The sequence below is a fragment of the Felis catus genome, chromosome A3 (genome assembly GCF_018350175.1).
Source record: "Felis catus isolate Fca126 chromosome A3, F.catus_Fca126_mat1.0, whole genome shotgun sequence".
Classification (NCBI taxonomy): Eukaryota; Metazoa; Chordata; class Mammalia; order Carnivora; family Felidae; genus Felis; species Felis catus.
In genome coordinates, this window is record NC_058370.1 from 11,277,477 (window position 1) to 11,300,021 (window position 22,545).

General features: G+C 58.1%; 1 protein-coding gene and 1 long non-coding RNA gene across 5 annotated transcripts in view; one reads left to right on the forward strand and one right to left on the reverse strand.

Moving 5' to 3' along the window:
* The window catches only part of RIPOR3 (RIPOR family member 3), a 76,627-nt gene that overhangs the window by 34,423 nt on the left and 19,659 nt on the right, over positions 1–22,545 (forward strand). For 2 of the 3 annotated variants that reach the window (XM_045053497.1, XM_045053498.1), the window contains exons 2-3: positions 10,511–10,629; positions 19,467–19,613. In XM_045053497.1, the coding sequence (XP_044909432.1) occupies positions 10,511–10,629; positions 19,467–19,613 (266 nt within the window). Of the gene's footprint in view, positions 1–10,510; positions 10,630–13,173; positions 15,019–19,466; positions 19,614–22,545 lie in introns of those variants that run through there. The other variant, XM_045053499.1, reaches the window with a different exon arrangement.
* On the reverse strand, positions 3,650–21,962 carry LOC109497939. 2 transcript variants are annotated; one of them, XR_006595097.1, is made up of 6 exons: positions 21,533–21,962; positions 17,742–17,820; positions 16,544–16,635; positions 9,366–9,576; positions 6,827–6,880; positions 3,650–4,187 (listed from the first exon to the last, which is right to left on the reverse strand). It is a non-coding gene; the product is annotated as an uncharacterized LOC109497939 (long non-coding RNA). The 2 variants fall into 2 exon arrangements; XR_002154410.2 differs by lacking the exon at positions 17,742–17,820.

The window sequence follows — 22,545 nt, forward strand, 5'->3', positions numbered from 1 at the left end:
ACCTGGAAGCCAGGCTGCCTGGGTTTGACCTTCCAGATCCCAGGGGCCAGAACAGGACGAAGTGGAACCCACGGCATCACGTTTTGGTGAGGGTCAAAAGAGCATATCGAGGTCAAGTGTAAGGCCCCGCCTGGCTGCTCTCTCAGCCCCTCTGCCTGGGCCGGAGGAGCAGGGAGAGTGAGCAGGGGGAGGGAGGAGAGATGGGCTCACTGCACCTGTAAAATAAAGGTGTGGGCGGGAAGGAGCTGGGGAGGGAGCCTGTGGGCTGGAGACGGCGGGATTGTTCTGGAGCCAGACAGGTTCGAAGGAGGGCTAGCAGAGGGCAAAGGGCAGGGCCTGTGGCGACTTTCTTGAGTCCCCAGCATCTTGGCCTTCGCAGGACTCTTCCTGTATAAGAAGTATTAAATAGTGTATTTACCACTGAATTGGCCTAAGGATGGATAAAATACACGCTATTAATATAGAAATAGTAACACATATACACTATAATATAAAACATTCTGTTTAACCTAAACATTCATTTCTTTTTTTTTCAAGGCAGTTTTTTTTTTTTTTTTAAGTTTATTTACTTATTTGGAGAGAGAGACAGAGGGAGAGAAAGAAGGGCAGGGGCACAGAGAGAGGAAGAGAGAATCCCAAGCAGACTCCATGCTGCCAGCACAGAGCCCAACGCAGGACTCGATCTCATGAACCTGGAGATCATGACCTGAGCCGAAATCAAGAGCTGGACGCTAAAAAACAAACAAACAAACAAACAAACAAACAAAAAGTTGGACACTTAACCGACTGAGCCACCCAGGCGCCCCTGAAAGTTCATTTCTTATCTTCTGATTTTAAAAGTAATCCACCCATTTTCGTGGGCCCCGTGCACGAGTCCCCGGTGCTCTGGGAAGGGAACCTAACTGCAGAGGTGAGCAGAGACAGCAGTCGGGAATGGCATTCTTTCTCTGTCCTGACGGTTTAGGGGAGGTGGCTCTGATGTCCAGCTGTGCGGGTGAGTAGCAGGGAGCGTCTGTGTCCCCGACCATGGAGAATTCGGGCAGATCATTCAGTGCGGAGTGGGTGACCGAGGCGGCCCTTGGGTTTGAATCCAAGTCCTGCCTGTGCTAAGTGGACCCAAGCCAGTGAGTGTTCATCAATGGTCGGGTGCTTTGGGACAAAATGAGTAGGTTGCCTTAGGGTCTCTGTTCGCTGCCGGGCAGGGGTTGCGAGGAAGGCAGGTGTCATTCAGAACTCTGATGTTAACAGCGAACACCCCGAGGGGGCCACCAACTTCTTCTCCGAGCTCCAGCCCCCGCTCTGAGGCTCCAGGCCCTTGTCCGCATCCTGGCGTGAGTGTGCAGGTGCGTATGTGCGGGGGCTGGGGTGGCACAGGCCCAATGGGAGCTGCAGCCCCGGGGCCCCTTCTGAAGATGCTGGGCTGCTGGGCCCCCCAGATTCCTACCCCCATTCATGCGAGGGGGGAAGTATTTGCCACCCACGGAAGACCGCACCTTCAACGCCTCTACTCTCACACGTGAAAATTACCCCGAATGCCCGCGACGCTAATTCACGAACCCTCAAGAGTTGAAGAGCTGCTTTAACCCAGTGGCTCCCACTGGAGGTGATTCTGCCACCCAGGGGACACGTGGCAGTGTCTGTGGGCGCTCTTGGTTGTCACCATTGGAGGGCGTGGTGCTCCTGGTGTCCAGGGGTTAAATACACAGGGCCCTCCCCGCCCCGGCCAAGAATGCTCTGGCCCAAAGTGTCAGTGGAGCTCTGCCTGAGACCCTCCCGTAACCACTCTGGAGTGAGGGCTTCTGATGGGGGTCCCACACGTGTTGCTCGGTCACCCCTAGGACGTGGATGAGGGGTCCGCACACCTGTGTCACACTGCCCACACGCAAGTGTTTTAAGGCGAGACGTCGAAGATGGGACGCTGCCACTTGCTAGTTCTGGCCACCTCAGCTCTACGAGCCTCAGTTTCTCCGTCTGTAAAACGGGGGTGGTAAGAGCGCCCACCTCAGAGGCGTGCTGTTGGGGGAGACGTGCCGTGTCCAGCTCTCGGCTCGGCGTCCGGCACGCGATAAGGGGGTGCCGCTCAGCGCGAAGCCGAGGCCAGACCTGCCGGGGACCAGGAATGAAAGGAGCTGGTTCTCAGCACAGAACGTGGCAGAAGCCGGTGCTCTCGAAGTGCCAGTTCTCATTAGCAATATTGCCGGGTTCCCTCTTTAGCGTCAAACAGAGGCACCCGGCCAAGCACCGTGACCACGGTGTGGCCTCACCCCGACCTGCCGGGAGGGGTCCCTCTGCACCGTGGTGCCTCTGGCTCAGTCCCTCCGGCCCCACCTGTTTGAGAAGGGGTCTGGCTGCCCCCCGATCTGTTATCCCGCATCGGGGCTCCGTCTTTCCAGCCACGAGCCCCCAGCTCCACAGGCTCCACGCTCCCCCGCCCCCACGGCGGCCCCAGGAGGCCCTGTCCCCAAAGGGGTGCTGTCTCTTCCAGGTGACCCCTTCCACCCCCCGCGGTGACGTCTGTCCGGGAGCTCAGAGCGCTGAGGAGGGGGCATTTAAATCAAAACACCCTCTGGATATTTCACAGAGATTCATGAGTCATCTTTACCTCGTAAAAGCCCCCTGGCGTTAGCTGGGAGCGTAGACGATATTCGTGGACCTTTAAAAGTTTGTTTTCCCTTCTTTCTTTCTTTTTTAAGAGAAAAGTATCTCTTGTGACCCCAGCTTCATCCTGAAAAGCATCGTTCTCTAGGTCGGAGGACACAGAGCCCGCTTGGCAGCTTGATTACTATGCAACCAGGGACACGTGACCAATCTTTCTATTTTCTTCAGATCACCTTTTTTCTTTTTTTTTCTGATTGTGAGGGAATGCGTGCCCACGGTAGAACACTGGTAAGGCATTGATGGAGAAATAAAGCGGAGAGCGTGTCGTGTATAGTTCACATCTTGGTCTGTTGTCCTCAACATCTTACTTTCAACATCTTCTATCTTCCCGTGTCATTATTCCTCAAAACCATATTCCTAATTCCTGCCATGGAAATTTCCTCCGTGTGGCTGAGCCCTTTGGGCTCCCTCGCACTTGGCCGTTTGGCCGTCTGTGGCCTCGCGCAGGGTTTTCGGCTGTGAGATGGTCACAGGTGCGCCGTGAAGCCTGATGAGATAGCCGATCTGTCCACTCACCAGACTGGTCCTTTTGTGCCTCCCGGCCTGAGCTGGGGCGGGTCGTGGACACCTCCCAGGGCTGCCCTGGGCAGGAAGGTCACAGGGGACTGTAGACTGTGTGATAAACTGAGGCAAGGGGCCCTCTTGGATCCTGGGTCCCGACCCCCATGCCTCGTCTTGAACCACCAGAAGTTTCCACTTGCCCTGCAGCCCTGGGACCATGAATTCTGGGGGGACAGGTAGGGCTCCCCAAGATGCTGCTTCCTCTTCTTTTCCACTAGAAACCGGTGCTGTCTGCTCATCTGACTCCATCAGGCCATCTGCAGGGGCACACCTAGGTGTGCCCCCCCCCCCCGTCTCACTTCCACGGCGGGACCCAGAAACGTGGGCTTCCAAGAAGCTGGGTTCCTACCTGCCCTACTTAAACCAAGCGTCCTTCAAATCCATCACCCTTTCACTTAAAGAAAACCACTCTATATCGTACACAAGACGGTTTGCTCTAAACGGAAGTTTACCTTAAAAGAAAGGCAACAAAACACCTTATGCGATCGGAGCGTGTGCCTGGCGCCAGCTCTGAACTCGGCTGAACGGGGGGGACAAGTGTCAGACGGCTGGGGAGCCAGGAGAGAAAGGGGGCTAAGGCAAGAATGATTCTCCTGCCAGGTGAATCACGGTGTCTGCTATGCATTCCTCACCTGGCTCAGATGGGCCTGCGCTTGGGGGACCCCGAATTCTAGCCTAGCCCTCCCACTTTACAGACAGGGAGACAGAGGCTCAGGGAGGAGGGAACTTGTTCCAGACCACATGCAGAGATCCCCTGGGCACGCTTTCCTGGCTCAGGAGAGGTGAGCAGATTCCTTGCAGCGGGTAGAGAAGCATCTGAAAGCATCTGGTAGGGGCGGGGCCCCAGGGGCTCCGCAGAGAGAAGGGGAGCCCGAGCTGGCGGGTGTCAGAGCTAACGTGGCTTCTGTCCTCTGTGGCTTGGCTGTGGCATTTTCCCTCTCAGGGACCATCAAATGTCTGGGTCTTGTCTGTGGCGGAAGCAAGGGGTGGGTGGGTGAGGGATTGAGTGCAGAGGGCAAAAACCCAGGTCAAGCTGGGGTAGGCCGTACAGGGTATCTGAGCTTCCCCCAGCTGGCAGTCAGTGCTGGCCCAGGGGACATGGGCCTTGGGCCAAAGGGACAGAGGCGTCTCCAGTGTGACTGCCCCTAGCCCCTGGACGGAGGTGCGGGGTTCGACGGCCTGGCATGCAGCAGGCACTCATTCATTGTCTATGGAGACACAGCATTGTCTGGTCAGGTGTGCAGTAGGGGCATATTCAGTAAGTGAACGAACTCAAGGGCGCCATTACCAAATCCAGGGGGTGCTGGAGGCCTGTCCTGCCTACTTCTTCCTGGATGCAGCTTAAACCCCCGTCCCCATAGAGGCCTGGTCCCCACTCAGCCCCTCAGGGATCCTCTTTGGTACCTGATGCTCTAGCCACACACACTGTACTAAGTTCATCTAATTGCATTTCATCTAGTTGACCCTATCTCTGAGCCTTTGCCATGCTGTTCCCAACACCTGGCACACTCTTCCATCCCATTCTCTCTCCCTGCCAATTCTTCCCCCTCCTTTAGATTTCAACATATCGCTTCTCCCAGGGGGTCTCCCCGGGCACTCCCCTTTGGCTGGGTGAGGGATCCTTGTCTGCCCCCCCACGCCTCTAGTTCCCCATCACAGTCCAGCCTCATACCCTAATTCCTGTCTCCCACTGGACTAGTTCACAGCCGTATGCGCAGTGCCTGCATTCAGTAGGCACTCGATATGTGTGTGTTGAATGAACAAATCAAGTAAGTGAGCCCTAGACACAGGTCTGAAGAGATGTCCTTCAATCGTTCAGTTATTCAAGCAATCACTTACGGACCAGTACTTCCTGGGGTCCCCTACTTGGTGAGGCCCTGGGACATACGGCTGTGAGCAAGACCAAAAAGTCCCTGTCCCCACGGAGCTTGGGACTCCTGTGAGGGCCACACAATTGCCAAGCACCTTGACAAGACAATTTGGGACGGCAGTTGACTCCTCTGCAGGATTTGAAACAGGGTGAAGAGTGAGGCCGCTGTCGCCAGGGGGCACCGGAGAGGCCCTCTCTGAGGCGGTGACCTTTCTGCTGGGATCTCATGCCCGGAGGGATCCTCCCGGGAGACCTGGGGGAAGAGCGTGCCAGGGAGGGAGAGGACACGGCCTGGGCAGGGGCCTGGAGGTGTCTGCAGCCGTGGAGCTGGCAGGGGGGAGGGGCGTGGATTCTTCTGGCCCTTCCATTCACCTCTGGGTGATCCGGGCAAGTCACGTGACCACTCCGGGCGTGCTCGCCGGTGAAACGAGGGAGTTGCCCTGCATCTGGTGCAGACAGTAGTCTGGTTCCCAGAGCGGCCTCCGCGGGTCGCCCATCCCTCTTAGGTATAAACTCACATTCCTCATCCTGGGCTATTTTACCATTTCCTTTCGTGCTAAACCAAAGGGACTATTTTGGAAACTCCTATAAGCAAACTAAGCCCTGCCTGGCATTTGAGCGGATATAAAAGAGCCCTAAGTGAGGGACTCAGGCATAAAAGCCACCCAGCCCTGAGAGCCCACGCCGCTAAATTTAGAAGCATCACCTCCAAATGAGGTGAAATTGTAGGTTCCCTGGGCTGGCGGGCGGTTCTGGCCAGCAGTGAGCTGGCCAGATTTAGCGGAGTGGGCTCAGGCTCCCTCCAGCCGCGCCTCGGGGAGGAGGTCCCGGACGATGGTCCCAGTGTCTGGGGAGCCGCTGGCTGTGTGAGAAGCCCCTCCAGGTGTCCTGGCCCCTGCTGCACTCACCAGCTGTGTCCAAGCCATCCGTCTAAGCGGGTGCTGCCCCAGGGTACCAAGCCAGCGAGAGGCAGCGAGGGACGCACGGGGACGAGGCAGTCCTGTCTGCCACCAAAGGTTTGGGACCTGCATGACTTCTGTGCCTCTCTCCTCTGCTCAGGGGCCCAGCGAGGTCTCTGGCTTATCTCTCTTGCCCCGCAGAGTGCCAGCTATATCCAGGGCTGTCCTGAGCCTCTGAGCGCCGACCTCTGTTCAGAGTGGTCAGTGCCCCTGCTGGGTCACTGATTAAACGTTGAGAATATCAGCCTTGGTCGAAAGTGACCAACATTCACGGGGTCTTGTCAGGGGCTGCCCAGTGAAGGCTCCTGAGATCTTAGGGGTCTCAGCCTGGCCGTCCCAACCCATCTACCAGAAGGGAGATGTTTTTGCAGCAAGAAACCCAGCTGGGTGAGATCACAGGGGGCCAGCCAGTCAACAGCCAGGATTAACCCCATCAGGGCCTGTGGGGGAGGCTGGGGGTGGCCGCTGGCCTCCCTTTTGGAGCAGCTGAGCTGATTGGGAACGGATGCTGGTCCCCAGAAGCCCCCAGGGACCCGGGCTCCCACACCCTGAAGCCTGCAGGGGATGGGGTTGATTTTTCTTGGCCACCCCCAATGCTAGGCTTCTAGCTTGGCAGGTCCCTTTCATGACCTGCTTCCATTCAGCCTGGGTCTGGCTTTTGGGTGGGGACATGTCCTCAGCACAGCCCCCCGGGGAACAGGTGCCGCCTTGAATGAAGTGACCAGGCTTTTAAGGCCCGTTATGCCCGGGTCCAAATCCCAACTCTGTTGTTTCCTACCTGTGTGACCTTGGATGAGTCGTTTCCTCTGCTCTCTAGCCTCCGTTTCTTTATCTGCAAAATGGGGATAATAATCGTGTTTACCTGATATAATGTCGGGAGAATTAAATGAGATTTTAAGCCCTTAGAGTCGGTAGCACGGAGGGTGCTGGGCACCCACGGGTCAACCATTAATAGCTGTAAGTACTGTTTTATGGGAACGTGGCCATGCTCATCATTTACATAATGTCTGTGGCTGCCTTTGCTCTAAAACAATAGAGGTAAATAGTTGTGGGTATTTAAAAGAGTATATGGCCTGCAAAGCCAAAAACTTTGGTATCTGGTCCTTTACAGAAAATGTTTGTCAGCCCCTGCCTTGGAATCGAGCACTTAGTGGAAATTCTTACCCCCGTCCTTATCTTTATCCTTAGCCTGAGGCTTCCACTTATCTGGCACCATGGGCTGCACAGCCTGGTACGGTGGCAGCAGCAGGCCCAGCCTTTTAGGCACTGTTTCTGGTCCCATAAGGATGGGCCGTGAATCTTCCAAGCACCAGAGAACACTCTAGCCCCGCCTGCAGGTCCCTCTCTGTCTGATGGGGGAGCAGAGAAGTTGCCATCCGCAGTCTACTGTAACTGATGGAGCAGGGAAGGTAGGGGAAGGGTGTTCCAACCCGCAGCCCCTGGCCCCCAGTCCCCAGCCTGCAACCCCCAGCCTCCAGCCTCCAGCCCTCAGTCCCCAGCCCCCAGTCCCCAGCCTGCAGCCCCCAGCCCGCAGCCCCCAGCCTGCAGCCTCCAGCCCCCAGCCTCTAGCCCCCAGTCTGAAACCTCCAGCCTGTAGTCCCCAGCCTCCAGTCCCCAGCCTGCGGCCTCCAGCCCCCAGCCCGCAGCCCACAGCCTCCAGCCCCCAGTCCCCAGCCTGAAACCTCCAGCCTGTAGTCCCCAGCCTCCAGTCCCCAGCCTGCGGCCTCCAGCCCCCAGCCCGTAGCCCACAGCCTCCAGCCCCCAGTCCCCAGCCCGCAGCCCCCAGTCCCCAGCCTCCAGCCCCCAGTCCCCAGCCTGAAACCTCCAGCCTCTAGTCCCCAGCCTCCAGTCCCCAGCCCACAGCCTCCAGCCTCCAGCCCCCAGTCCCCAGCCCCCAGTCCCCAGCCTCCAGCCCCCAGCCTCCAGTCCCCAGCCTGAAACCTCCAGCCTCTAGTCCCCAGCCTCCAGTCCCCAGCCTGCAGCCCCCAGTCCCCAGCCCTCAGCCCCCAGCCTGCAGTCCCCAGCCCCCAGCCCGCAGCCCCTAGTCCCCAGTCCTCAGTCCCCAGTCCCCAGGCTGGCACCAGAGTATTCTTCCTAACCAGTGACCCCAGTGATCCCCCGCCCTGTTACCCCCTCATTCCCTTGCCCAGCTTGGCTGGGGGCTCTCAAGAGTTCCAGAAGGTCCCCAGTGCCACCCTGAGCACACACCGCTAGTGGTGGGGCAATGGTGTACTGATAGATGCTCACTAACCTGCAGGGGGAAAAAGACAACAAAAAAAGCCCAAATTTGTAGCACTTGCCGACATCCAGGGTGTGCGCATTCCTGCCGTGGCTGATTTCAAGCGACCAAGATTCCCAAGAAAGTAACGATTGACGCTCAGGGGCTGGTCCAGGCTGGCAGCAGCCTGGCACAGGCGGGGAGCGTGGGGACCTCCCTGTGGGGCTGGGACATCTAGAGGCGGGACGGGGACGTCTGAGTGCGCACAGCCGGAAGGGATGGCGTCTGCAGCCGCTCGCACTCAGGTCCCAAACCTGTCTCATTGCTTCCACGCGGGCTTCTCGGGCCAGTCTCGTCCCCTCTCTGGGCCTCATGTCGCCATCTATCCAAGTAGGTCAGCAACAGCTCTCAGGCCTCAGGGGCTGCATAGATTTCCTAAGATAATTTCCGTGAGACATTTAGCGCAGGGCTGACTTAGTAACAGCACTCAACAGACGGTGGCTCCCATCAGGGCCGCTGTTCATGGATCCACAGCATGTGACAGTCCTTGGTGCTGGGGCTTGCCACACAGTGGGTGCTCAGCAAACACTTGCCAGCTTCCCCCGGCAGGGCTGGAGGGCGCTCCCTGGGCTCATCCACCTCTGTAGCCCCCTGCGGGGCGGGGGCCTCTGTCGGCCAACGGCACAGAGACAACCAGCTCTTTCCCTTCCGCGTTGTGCACCCTCAGCGCACGGTCTCCTTGGTCCTTCTCTGACTTTCCGCTTTGCAAACGTGACCGCCGGGGCCCGGAGCCAGCGAGTGGCACAGCTGGGGTCTGAGCCCAGGTCTGGCCTTTTGGTTTCCAGTCCTCAGCACTATGTACAGTGCAGTGTGGGGTGGGGATGGGGGGAGCCTAGGAGGAGGGGAAGTCTTGTGGGGGCCGCACGGATCTGCCAGGGGCGCCCTGGAGCCTATGGTGGGGGCTGACCACACATAAAATGCAGGACGGGACGCTGGACAGACGTGGCTCAAAAGAGAACGTTATTCCAGGGAGAGGCCCAGCCCTGAGCAAAGGCGTGGCTCTGGCAGGTGGACGGATGTTGGGACGCGGGGGCCTTACCAAGCAGCGATACGAGGGAGGTGGTGCAGGGGAGCTTTTTTAGAGGCTTGGCTTCGGCAGTGGGGTCCCTGGAATCCTCGGACTGTCTCCACCGTGGCCGAGGAGCAACGCAGCAGCAGAGATTCAGGTCAGATATGCCGAAGAACCTTCCACTGTCGGTGCTGGGAGGCACTGGTGATACTCCCGAGGGATACGGTGGCGTTTTTCCAACCTAGAGGTGGTTTGGAAAAAAGAAAAGACAGCCAGGGTTCTAGGCTGGCCTCATTGCAGCCTGGATCAGAGATGGGGCAATGGATCCAGGGATTCTGGAGGGCCTGGATGCCAGCAGCTTGGCCTCATGTGAGTTGGGCTTTGTCACCCCTGCTCAAAACCCTCTCATGGCTCCCAGTCACCTTTGCCCAATTGCAAGGGCAAACTCCTCCCTGAGGTTACCAAGGCCCCACAGGAACTGCACTCTGCTGGCCTCTCCAGCCTCCCCTGGAGTCCCGGCCCAAACCACAGCTCTTCTTTCTGTTTCTGGATTACGCCGTGTCCTCTGTACCCCCGGGCCTTTGCCTATGCTGTTCCCTCTGCCTCAGATACCCTCCCCTCCCTCTCCCTTCTCCTTCTCCCCTTATCAGCCTTTCCTTCTCAGCAGTTGATTGCCTCCTCCATGGCTAGGTCGAGTACCCCTTGGGTCCCCCCGTAACTGGTGGCTCATTAGCCTCCCTGCCAGACTGGGAGCCCTGGAAGGCAAGGACTCTGCCTGTCTTGCTCAGTGCGTGTCTCCAGCACAGTGTTTGGCACACAGCGTTCCATGAGTGTTTGTGGAGGGGGGTGAGGGTTACTGGAGAGGAGTAGCTGAGAAGAGATCAGGTATGGTTTCAGGAGGAGCTGACTCCCCCCTGCCGGAGCCTCAGCATTGCTCAGCCATTAAGAACCTGAGCACAGAGTACGGAGACCTGGGTTCGAATCTCGCTCCTGCTGCCAGCCCCAAACAGTTCCCTAGCCTCACTGAGCTTCATCTGTGAGCTGGGGACGGTACCAGCTGCCCCCTTTGTGGGGCTGTTGTAAGGACCTTGGGGACCGTGGTGAAGGGGGACCAGCCGTGACCCGTACTCGACAGGCGGCAGTGCGAGGCTGACTCTCCTGTCCTCTCCCTGTAGGTGACGGCCATGTCGGTGAGGTTGCGGTTCCTGTCCTCTGGGGACGCGGGGGCCGTGGGGGTCGTGGGCCGGAGCGCCTCCTTCGCGGGCTTCAGCAGCGCACAGAGCCGGAGGATCGCGTAAGTTCTGCCCGTGAGGAGGGTACAGGGCTGGCTCGTCTTGTGCAGCCTGTGACCCTGAAGCTCTCTCTGATGCCAAGTCTGCAGCCCAGGACAGTGTGTGCGTGTGCGTGTGCGTGTGTGTGTGTGTGTGTGTGTGTGTGTGTGTGTGCGCGCGCGTGCGCGTGCGCATGCGCACGTGACGCTTCGTGCTGGGAGAAACCTGTAATTTCCTTGAGACCCGAATCTGTCTCATCTCACATGCTCCTGGCAGTTGGTCCTGGAAGTCACCTGCATGAGCTTATCAGGCCCACTTAGCAGATCAGAAAACAGGCTCAGAGAGGTGGAGCTGCTCACCCAAGGTCACACAGTAAGACTGGTTCGTTCAGCCCTGAACTTAGTCTGGGGGTGGGGTCAGGATGGAATGTCCTTCCTGTTTGATAGAATGGGACGTGGGGCCACCTATCCCAGTTCTGTGACCTGGGGCAAGTGACTTCACCTCTCTGAGTCTCGGTTTCCTCATCCGTGAAATGGGGATCACGAGTGTCCCTCCCCGACAGAGTTGTCGTGAGCGTACGATGAGGTGACACAAGGCAAGCAGCCGGCACATGCTGGCACACAGTAGGTGCTTGCAGGAAATTTTCGAGGGAGGAGGAACAGCAGAGTTGGGCCTGGGGTCAGGGCTGCCCCACCGGACGTGAGTTCACGGCTGTTCCACGAGTCCCCTTCGGCTGCAGGTACTTCCCAGGAGGAAGGTTCGTTTCCATTCCTGGGGGCCACAGACTGGTCCTGGGCTTCATGTCGGGCACTGTGCAAGCCCGGGGAGCTGCCCGCCCAGGGGCGGGGCAATCCCTCAGGCATCGCGAGTGGCCCAAGCCCGAGGGGCCCAAACATCTGCCTGGCTGAGCAAATGTGGGGGACAGGCAGGACTCCCAGCCAAGCAGGGTTGGCCAGGGCTGGTCACGGCCCTCTCCTGCCCGAAACCTGCCAGGGGTTCCCATCTGCTGAGAATGCAATCTGGACTCCTCACGCGGCCTCACAAACAGCTCCCTGTCACGCTGGCTGCTCTCTCCTCCGGGCCCTCCACCTGGCCCCTCCTGTGACTCCTCCTTACCTGGCCAGGGGCTGCTTAATCTCCTTTGGGCCTTGGCTTCACTGCCGTGTCCTGAGGTGGACCACCCGTGCCCCAGACCGGGCCTTCCTGTGGCTCTTTCCCTGGGGTTCAGCTGCACACTCGCGCCCCCCCCCCCCCCCGCCGGTGATGCCTGGTGCCTGAGGTCCAGCTCTCCCAGCTCGCCCACTTGTCTCCTGGCCGCTCAGTGCCAGCACGTGCCCGGGAGGAGTGGGTCTCAGGGCTGAAATCCTGGAGGGTCTCAGCTGGAAGCGTGCTTAGGAATCCCTGATTCGTTCTCCAAATATTTATGAAGCACCTACTCTGCCCAGGCCCTGTCCCGGGCTCTGGGGACGGAACCGGGCCTCGCCCTCCTGTCAGGGCAGCGAACAACAAGCCAACAATAATCAAGAAGGATTCAGCTGGTGGCACGTGAAGGAATTAAAACGGGGCTGTGGGAGGGTGGCAGGGCTCTCAGAGGAGGCCCTCAGTGAGGCAGGGGCACCTTTAAGGCCAGAGAGAAGACAAGTTGATGTTCACGTGCAGAGAGCATGCAGGGCTGGGGACGTCTTCCAGGTGGAAGGGGCAGCCAGTGCAAAGGTCCCGAGGTGGGGATGAGCTTTGAGGCACAGAAAGTGGGTGTGTGGCTGGCTTGGGCGATAGACGTGAGAGAGGGAGGGCTGCGGGGCTTTGTGAGCCACAGCAAGGACATGCAAGGTGCAAGGCGGGGGTGGGGCGCACTAAAGAGCTGAAGCACAGGAAAACACAGCCCCAGAGAGAGTGAGCACCCAGTCCCTCTGACGCCCAGCCTCCAAGAGGAGAAAGCGTGGATGCCACCGCAAGGAAGGCATACATTAGGCACTCCATAAGTGCGGCTGAGAAGGATTAAGTCAACTGGCCAGGGAATGATCATGTTCCTTAACAGAACCACTGTTGAGCTGCCTCTTCTGGGCGTCACCAGGCCCCCCCCCCCACCATGGGGTCTGTAATCAGGGCTGCTAAAGACAGTTGCACAGGTCACCCAGCCAAGGGGGCCATCCAGTCCACGTAACCCTCCCAAGCTGTGTGCCCTGGCGTGCAGCTGGCCCACCCAGGGTGGGGTACCTTTCTCTAACTCACACAGAGGCACTATGGGGATTTTGTTACCATGGTCTGGCAGTGGGGGGCGCTGAAGGGGGGTTTCACAGACCCTGGCAGCCAAGGCCAGCTGCGTGAGTATACAATCTGTGTGCTCACTAGGGCCCTGTGCTCACGTAATGCTCTGGTGTTGCCATCTAGAAATTCCTTTTTTTTTTTTCTCAATGTTTATTTATTTTATTTTGAAAGAGAGTGCAAGCAGGGGAGGGGCAGAGAGAGAGAGGAGGGAGAGAATCCCAAGCAGGCTCTACATTGTCAGCACAGAGTCCAATGCAGGGCTCCAGCCCACGAACTGTGAGATCGTGACCTGAGCTGATCAAGAGTTGGATGCTTAACCGGCTGAGCCACCCAGGTGCCCCGCCATCTAGAAACCCTTACTACAGTTTGAAAAAAGGGCCCTGCATTTTCTTTTGCACTGGGCCTCATGAATTCTGTGCCTGGTCCTGCCTGCAGCTCTCCCCCTGCCAGGCCCCTGGGGGGCTTCTGGACTTCCTGCCTCCATGGGAATGTTCCCACAGGCCCCAGTCAGGAGCTCTGCCCAGGTAGTGTCCCAAGGACTCCTGAGGACAGCACTCTGGGTGGGAAGAAGACAGAGAGGTCTGACCCTGTCCCGCTATGGCTCAATGGCCATCAGCAAAGACAAGATCACGTCTGGCAAGGTCTGCATCCTGGTCTAAGACAGATGACCTTGATGGCTGTAAATATCCCAGAATAGCCACTCTCCTGGTGGCTCCTTCTCCTTCTCCTGCTCTGAGAATTCTGGAGAATTCTGGAGCCACCAGCCTGGGTGGGTTCTGAGGTCCCTGAGTGGCCACCATCTAGTCTCTTCAGTGCCCTTTTTCAAGGGTAAGGAAGAAGCTGCCCACGAGGATGGGGAGGAGCGCATCTATTTTTAACTTCCTGTCTCTGGCCAGCTCCCAGGAGTCTGGACCCTTGGCTCTGGGGCTGGACGGCCTAGATTGTGTTTCAGACCTCACCTTCTGGCCTTATTTCTCAGGTAATCCAACCAGGCTGAATCACAGACACATTGCCAAGGCACCCAGTGGCTGGGGCAGGGCAGGTAAAAATAACCTCAGATAGGAGAGCCAGGGATTGAAGCTCATGGATGTCCCCTTTGTCCAACCTCTGCCCCTGCCCTGGCACCTGAAACCCTTTTGACTCTGGACATGGCTTTTTATTCCATAATCAAAGAATTCACCCGAGGAAGTGATCTATCTGGTGGGGAAATTTTATACTAAGGTGTGAATGATTGCTATGAATGATGCTGTCCCATTCTGCCCCGATTCACAGGCGTGGCTGCTCTTACCCCCTTCCGGTCCCTCCTCAGCCAGGTCTCCTCTCCCCCAGGCTGTCAGGAGGGTATCCTCCTGAGCTAGGAGCCCCTGCCAGGTCCTCACCACCTCAGGAATTCCTCTGCTGAGATGGCCGGCAAGTGGGGGTGTGAAAACTAAGTAGTAAACCTTTGATTTTCAAGGAAACGAGGTTGAAGAAAGAGGATATGGCGGAGGTGCTCTCCCCGCTCTGCTCTGTTCCTCATCGTGCCCACCCATCCAGGGCCACCAGGCATAGAGACAGGGTTAGCTTACACCGTCGGCCCACTGAGTCCTCACCCGAAACGTGTCCAGTTGGTCCTATCGTTGCCCCCCAGCCACACCCAGCCCCGCCTGCCCCCAGGTCCCGCACTTGCAGCAGCCGTGCACCAGGCCTCCGACAAAGTGTTTCCCCAGGACAATCAGGCAGAAAGGCCGTCCCAGCGGCCTCACGTGAGGGCTGGGGCCACTGGGTGGCACGTGTACTTCTGGAAGCTTGTCTGGCGTGCCAGGGGCTGTTTAATATTTACTGAGTGCTCTCAGAGCCGGTGAGACACCCGCCCCCAGAGCTCGCTCTCTGCCCTGGCAGCTGTATCACCGGGCCAGACACGCAGCCCGATTTCGCCATCTGAAGGCTGCACTTCCCTGGCTGAGCCAGCAGCGCTCAGCGTGGCCACCGCGCCCGTCCCGCTGAACCTCAGACGAGAGCACTGAGCTCAGAGCTTCCCCGGGAGCCAGTGAAGCCAGGCGCGGCCGCAGCGGTGAGGGTGAGGAGGTCTCCGGGTAGATGGCAGCGGGGACCGGCCGAGGGTACGCACCCCCCGGGGGCCGGGGACCCCTGGGAGCTGGCAGGTGAGCTGGGCTCCTGCGCGGCAGCCCCCCCCAAGAGTTGCTCGCGCACCCCACCTGCCAGGGGCCTGAGCCCGTCTGAAACCCGCCTCTCTGAAGGCTGCAGCCCTGCCCGTCTCTGCCCGCCTGGCATGTCAACTTTGTGGACGGCCTGCTGGAGGAGGTGGGTGGTGTGGCCTCAGGCAGGGGGAGGGAGGAGGGAGCGCAGCCCCTTCGAGGGCCTGGATATTTATTATCTTACTGATTTATTTATATTTTAAATTTATGTATTTAGTTTGAGAGAGAGCGTGAGCAGGGGGAGGGGCAGAGAGAAAGGGAGAGAGAGAATCCCAAGCAGACTCTACACTGTCCGTGCAGAGCCGGACGCAGGGCTCGAACTCACAAATCATGAGATCGTGACCTGAGCCGACGTCAAGGGTCAGATTCAACCAACGGAGCTACCCAGGCGCTCCTACTGTCTTCTTTAACTTTGACACATACATAACCCTTGTCCTTTGCCGGGCACTACTCAACCCCCTTTACATTTATTAACGCAAACAGCAACGCTCTCCCGGGGCCCTATTTTACAGATGCGAAAACTGAGGCACAGAGAGGTTCGTTAACCTACCCAAGGCCACACAGCTTGTAAGTGGGGTTACCGAATAGAGACACGGGCACCTGGCTCCAGAGCCTGTGCCGGCTGTCCCACCGCCTCCCCCAGCTGGCATGGCAGCTCGCGGAGACACAGCTTTTACTTGCTTTGGTCTCTGTTTTACCTCCAGCCCCTTGAATGCTGTTTGGTGTGCCGTAAGTGCTCAGTAAGTGTTTGTTGAGTGAATGATGGTCTCATGACTGGTCTATGGGGTAGGCACTCTTATCTGCCCTTTACAAATGAGGAAACTGAGTCTCTAGGAGGTTAAGTACCTGTGACCCCCGGGGCTGGGATTTGTCCATGGGTGGCTGACCAGGAGCTTGTGTCTCATGAGACAACATAAGCTCCCAGCGTGGCAAGTCCCCTGCTCCCCGCGATCCTTCCTTGCTGCAACATCCCCTAGGACCCAGTTCTCAGGGCGCCGGCAGGGCCGGGGATCTCTATTTCTGGATCCTTGGCATGTAACATGGCAAGGATTCCCGGGGTAGGGAACCCAACCGGAGGGGCGGCCGGGGCAGCTCCTCTCTGCTGAGTCAACAGCAGGTGTCGGTGTCGGTGTCTGTGTGTGGAATGTGCCACATCTGGCTGGGCTGGATATACAGCCTGGCTGCCCGTTCAGCCTCTTGGGGCGCCAGAGTGAACTTGACAGGCCTGCCGAAGGAGCTGGAAGCTGTGTCCGGCCTGCCCCCTGCCTGGCTCTCCAGACCTCAATCCTCCCCTCTTCCCGGGGACGGGGAGTCTTCGAGGGTAGGACCCCAGGCCCTTGCCTCCCACCATGGTGCCTGATTCGCAGAAAGCCCCTCTGTGAGTGTTTGAGTGAGTCGGGGGGTCCGGTACCCTTGAGTTTGGGCCGCAAAAGTGCAGCAAACTCTGAAGGGCTCCCGGGGAGATGCATACCTGGGTTTCCAGCAGGAGGATGTCCCCCGAGTGAATCCCCTAAGACGGTGGTCCTCAAAGTGTGGTCCTTGGACCAGCAACACTGGCAGCACCTAGGAACGTGTGAACCTGAGACTGGGGCCTCTGCTGAGAGGGCTCAGCAATTTAAGCCTGGGTCCTCCAGATGATTCTGAGGACCCTGAGGGAACCCTGCCCCTTGCCCCCAGAGGGGTGGTTCAGATCCCGGGCTGGGAATCTGCCCATGTTTGGGTTTGGGTCCCAGCTCGGTCACTCACGTGATCTGGGGCAAGTCACTTCTCTGAGCCTCCGGTTCCCTACCTTGCAATGGGGTTAAAATCGATGTTTATTTAAAGCTCCTACAGCAGGGGTGGGAAGCAACAGACACTCAGGGGGCACCTTCTATCCGGGCACCGTCACGATGCTCCCAGATTGTCATCGTCCGGGTCTGTGAAGCTGGGAGCTGACCCACTCCTCCCCGCTCCCCCTCCTCGGCTCCCACAGGGCGGGAAGGGTCTCCTCACTCTGTTTCGGTCAAGCCTTCTCCTTGCTGTCCGCCCAGCATCACACACAGACTGGACCGCGTCCTCCCCTCCACCCTGACTCACTGTCCCCCGATTCAGAACACCCTTCTTGGGACGACCCTTCATCCTGTTCTTCCCTTGAGGTCCGGCTGAGCCCTTGGGCTCCCCCAACTCTCTCTTCTCTAGTCCCCACGACACGCTGTATTTCCCTCGTCCCGTTCAGCTCAGTATTTACTGAGCACCTACTGTTTTCCAGGCGGTGGGCGCAGGGACAGATACAGATGGGATGTGATTATTATAACGGTAGCAAACATTTATTAGGCACCCACTGCCTCCATTGTGCCGAATGTTTCCCCTGGTGTCTCAGAGAATTCCCAGCACTGCTCTCTCATTTAGGGTCTATTGTTTTCCCATTTGACAGATAAATAACTGAGGCTTGGGTAGTACCTCAGTGTAGAGGTGAAGTACATTTGACAAAGAAACAAAACTGGTTATTCCCCCCTGCTCCCCTCCCCCCTTCCTGCTCGTGCTCACTCTCTCCCCCTCCCTCCCCCTCTGTCTCCATCCCCGAGGAACCTTAGAGCACAGGTTGAAGCAGGCTCCTCAGTGCACCCGAGAGGAAGACAGGGAGGGAGGCAGCTGGAAGGAAAAGCTAGAAGCTTCTTTGAGAGACTGACCCAGACGTTCGAGTGTTATTTCCACTCTTGTTTCTCCTGTGAGAAGGGAGTCCTGAAGCCACATCTGGTGCAGGGATACCTGGGAAACAATGTCTTTAAGAGGACGGACGGAGGCAGCCCTGGTCTTGCACTTAGTGGACGAGGCATAGGATTCTAGAAGGGGCTTAGGTGCCAGCGAAACCAGCCTGGGACTGTAACGAGGATACCCTCACCCTGTACTACTGTAATCAATCCTGAAACGCTGGTGTGCCCCTCAAGGGCTGAGAGACACAGCTGTCACTGCTGGGAAACATCAGTTCTTTTTTTTTTTTCCTTAAAAAATTTTTTTTAGTGTTTATGTTTTTAAAATCTTTTTAAGTTTATTTTTTTTTGAGAGAGAGACAGAGAGAGCGGGGGGGGAGGGGCAGAGAGAGAGGGAGAGAGAGAATCTCAAGCAGGCTCTGCACTGTCAGCATGGAGCCTGACGTAGGGCTCAAACTCATGAACCATGAGATCGTGACCTGAGCCAAAACAGAGTCGGACGCTTAACTGACTGAGCCAGCCAGGCGCCCCAAATGTTTATTTATTTTTAAGAGAGAGACAGAGTGTGAGCAGGGGAGGGGCAGAGAGAGAGAGGGAGACACAGAATCTGGTGCAGGCTCCAGGCTCTGAGCTGTCAGCACAAAGTCCGACGTGGGGCTCGAACCCACAAGCCGTGAGATCGCGACCTGGGCTGAAGTCGGATGCCCAACCAACTGAGCCACCCAGGTACTCCTGGGGGACAACAGTTTTTAAGATCATTCAGTCCCCAACCCCAACTCCAATAGGCTTAGGCAGAAAAGAGAACCAACTGGTTCATGTAAGTGAAATTCCATGGGCAGGTCTAGCTTCAGGCATAGCTGGATCCAGGAGCTCATGGTCGTGTGGAATTGGTCTGCCTCCACCTGCTCCTCCCTGTGTTGCCTCCATTCCCCCTACATGATGCAAAGGAAATGGCTGGCTGTTCCAGGTGTATGTTCCCCCGGAACAGCAATGTCAGAAGAAAGAATCCTTTTCCTGTCTGTGAATCTGGAAGCAAACTCCCGGCAGGGTTACTGGACAGATTTGTGTCCTGTGCCTCTCCCTGAGCCAGGGAAATGGAGTATGTTGACTCCAGGCCTGAGACATGCATTTGCTTCAGAATGCCTGTGTATGTGTGTGTAGGTGTGTGTGTGTGTGCGTGTCTGTGTGTGTGGTGATTTGTCAAGCCACCTCTCTCCAAACCACATGCATGAGCAGCAGAGTTGGGGAGGGGCCCCAGAGGAAAACTGGGGTGTTACTAATAGAGGGAGGGGTGTGGGTCCTGTGCAGGCAAAGCTAACAAGTGCCCACCCACGGGAACGCCCCACGGCTACGATTTGGCCTCCCAAGTAGTTTTGTCCGGACGGACAGACCACACTGAGCCGAAAACAATGGCATTTGGGCTGCCCGACTGTACTTCCCACTGTGTTGATGTCTCATGTCAGGTTCTTCTTCGTCTTTTAATCTTCAGATCCAAGCCCTCATTTTGCAGATGAGGAAACCGAGGCCTGGAGAGTCCCGGCCACTTTCCTGAGCTCACACGGCTCGGTGGTGGCGGGGCGGGACTCAGCCGGGCCTCGTGACCGCCCCGGGTTCTGGCCACCGATCCCCCAGTGCCTGCCCCCCGCCCCCCGCCGGGGAGGGCTTTGTCCGGATCCCAGCTGCGCCCCTCATTCCTTCTCACAGAAAGTCCATCCACGGGAACTCCGTGAGAGCTCGAATGCCTGCCAAATCCTCCAAGATGTATGGCACGCTGCGGAAGGGGTCTGTCTGCCCGGACCCCAAGCCACAGCAGGTGAAGAAGATCTTCGAAGCACTCAAGAGAGGCCTCAAGTAAGGACCAGTGTTTGTTGTCCCTGAAACGTGCGTTCTCTGCCGCCTCTCCTCTCCGCCTCTCCTCAGAGAACACGGTCGGGTCTTGTCTGCCAGAGGCCGAGGAGGGAGCTCCTGTAGTCCACAAGCGCGTCCCGGGTGCAGCCACGCGCTCAGGCCCACCCTTCGGCGCTGGGGACACATTGAACGCTGCGGGGGGGATGCTGGCTTCAGGGAGCTTATGGTGGAGAGGGGAGATGGCCAAACAGAAGTGACGTAAGCAGTAACAGAACTCCCAGCAGCCCTGAGTGCGCGGAGGAAGGTGATGGAGAGGCAGCACGTGGAGGCAGAGGAGACTCACCAAGGAGGTCCCGACGGTTGTGCTGGGCTCTGGGAGATAAGCGTCCCAGGCAGGGGGAACAGCGCGGGCAAAGGCCCTGAGGTAGGAGAGTGTAGGACAGGAGGCCCGGGTGGCTGGATTTGAGCGAAGGAGAGAGTTGGACTGGCTAGCTGGGCAGAGGCCAGAACAGGAAGGTTCAGTCACTGACTCCACCTATGTTTTTTAAAGTGTATTTGTTTATGTTTTGAGGGGGGTGGGGAGGAGCAGAGAGAGAGGGAGAGAGAGAGAGAGAGAGAAAATCCCAAGTAGGCCCCACACTGTCAGTGCAGAGCCCCATGTGGGGCTCAAACTCACAAACTGTGGGATCACGACCTGAGCCGGAATCAAGTCGGACACGTAGCCGACTGAGCCACTGAGCCAGGTGCCCCACTCCATGCGCTTTTCTTGAGGGCTAACGGAGGGCCAGGCACAAGGTGTGGGAGTGAATAAAACACAGAAATCCCTGCCCCCGTGGAGCCTCCTAATGGGAGACAGACAATAAACAGGGCAGAAAAGCAAAATACGGAAAGACGTCAGATGGTGGGAAGCACCATGGTAGAAAACAAATCAAGGTAAGGTGTGGGGCTGATTTTGAATAAGGGGTTCAAAGAAGGTCTCATTTAAGAAGGTGACATTTGAGCAAAAACCTGAAGGGGTGAAGGAGTGAGCCCAGCAGGTAATGGATAAAGAACATTCTAGGCCAAGGGAGCCACGTGTGCAAAGGCCCTGGGGCAGGAGCATGATCAGAGCATTAGGGGCATAGTGAGCAGGCCGGCATGGGAGCTGAGAGAGGGAGGCAAGGGTGAGGAGGTCTGGGGGGCAATGGGGACCAGATGACATGGGGCCTGTGAGCACTTAGTGTTCACTCTAGGTGAGCTGGGTTCTGCGCGGGGGGCGGGGGGGGGGGAAGAGTGTGGTCTGAGTTCAGTTTTAACAAGACTTTCTGGCTGTACGTGGAAAATGGGCTGCAAGGGGCAGGGAGGCCTGTAAGAAGGTCACTACAAGGGTCCAGGTGGCAGACGATGGTGGACTTGACCAGGTGGCAGCTGGGTGGGTGGGCAGGGGACAGGGTCAGTTTCAGGATACGTTTTGAAGGTGGAGCAGGCAGGATTGACTGAGGGAGGGACTGGGGGTAGAGAGAGAAGAGGGAGAGAGAGAGAGAGATCGTCCAAGTGGAGATGAAAAGAGGTAGTCCGGGCGCAAATCTGAGGTTCCTGGAAGAGGTCAGGGCTCGAGAGAGAACTCTGGTTTCAGTGCAGTGTTGCCCCGTGAATAAGTCACATGGGGGCCGCCACGTAGCCCCTCTAGGATCCTAGACTCCGTGACGCCCAGTCCAGGGGCCTCCTCTCTCCCGGCAGCCCCCTTGCTGCTGTCCCAGCCCCGTCCCCACCTACCCCTTCTCCACCTGCCACCCCTGCTCTGCTCAAGTCTCTCCCATGGCTCCCTACTACCCTCGGGGGGGCATTCAGGGTCCTTTCTGACCTTCAACCTTTCTAGATTTTTCTATCATTCACTCCCCGCCTCCACTGGTTCCCCAAATGCCCCATCTGCCCTCCTGTACCTGTGCTGTGGCCCTTGCTGAGCAGCTCCCGGGCAGGGGAGCGTCCGCGGAGGCTGCCGCGCCCCAGGTTCCTTGTTCAGCGCGCATGCGCGTGTCCTGAATCGCACGCAGTTCCTTCCGGCCGGGAGGCCTGTCCCGCCCTCCGCCTCTTGCGATCCTGCTCTGTTTCTCACTAATTAATAGCAGTGACAACAGCAGCAGCGGCAGCAGTTGCGGGCTTTCTACACATCTCGCCGTTGAATCCCTGAAGAACGCTATCAGAGAGCCTCCTCACCTTTTCCCGGAGAGGAAACTGAGTCCCAGAGAGGGGACACAGCTCGTCCAGGATCCTACGGCCAGGACGCAGGGAGTGGGGCTCCGGGGCCAGTGCCGACCCGCGCTCTGTCCGCAGCCCTCCCCCACCCACCCCGGGCTCCGGGGAAAGGTCACCTCCCCCCCTCGCCAAGCCCTGACCGCCAGCCCAGGGGACATCTGTCATCCGCCACCCACGGGGCGCAGCGCACGCTCCACCTGCACTGGCGCAGAGCGGGAGCTGGGGCCGGGTGCCTGGAGCGTGTCTTCAAGGGGCGCATCTCCCAGGACCGCTCTGGTGATTCCTGTAAGGACCTCACGTTGGAGACCGGTCTGGGCTCACTCAACAGCACCCCCTTCTTCCTGGGGAGCCCACGCCCTGAGTGAGCTGCGGCCTGGCAGATGGTGGTGCAAGTGGGCCCGGAGAGGGCGAGTCACCTTCCTGGGGTGGCCTAGTAAACTCTGATGAAGCAGGATGGGGCCTCACCGTGGCTCCCGAGTCCAGACCTCACGCTTCACGTCTAAGGCTCTTTGGCTGGAAAAGAACGTGAGGTGTCCCCTCCAGCCACACAGCTTTCTCTGTGCGTCCCAGAAATGGGTCTTCCAGCCCCTCTCTGGTCTTCGTCCGTGAGGGAGGCGGGCTCTCGCTGACCTCCCCGTGGGCTGGGGTGAAGAGAGCGGCCTCCGGAGGCCACTGCTGGTTTCAGACCCGGGTTCGGCCT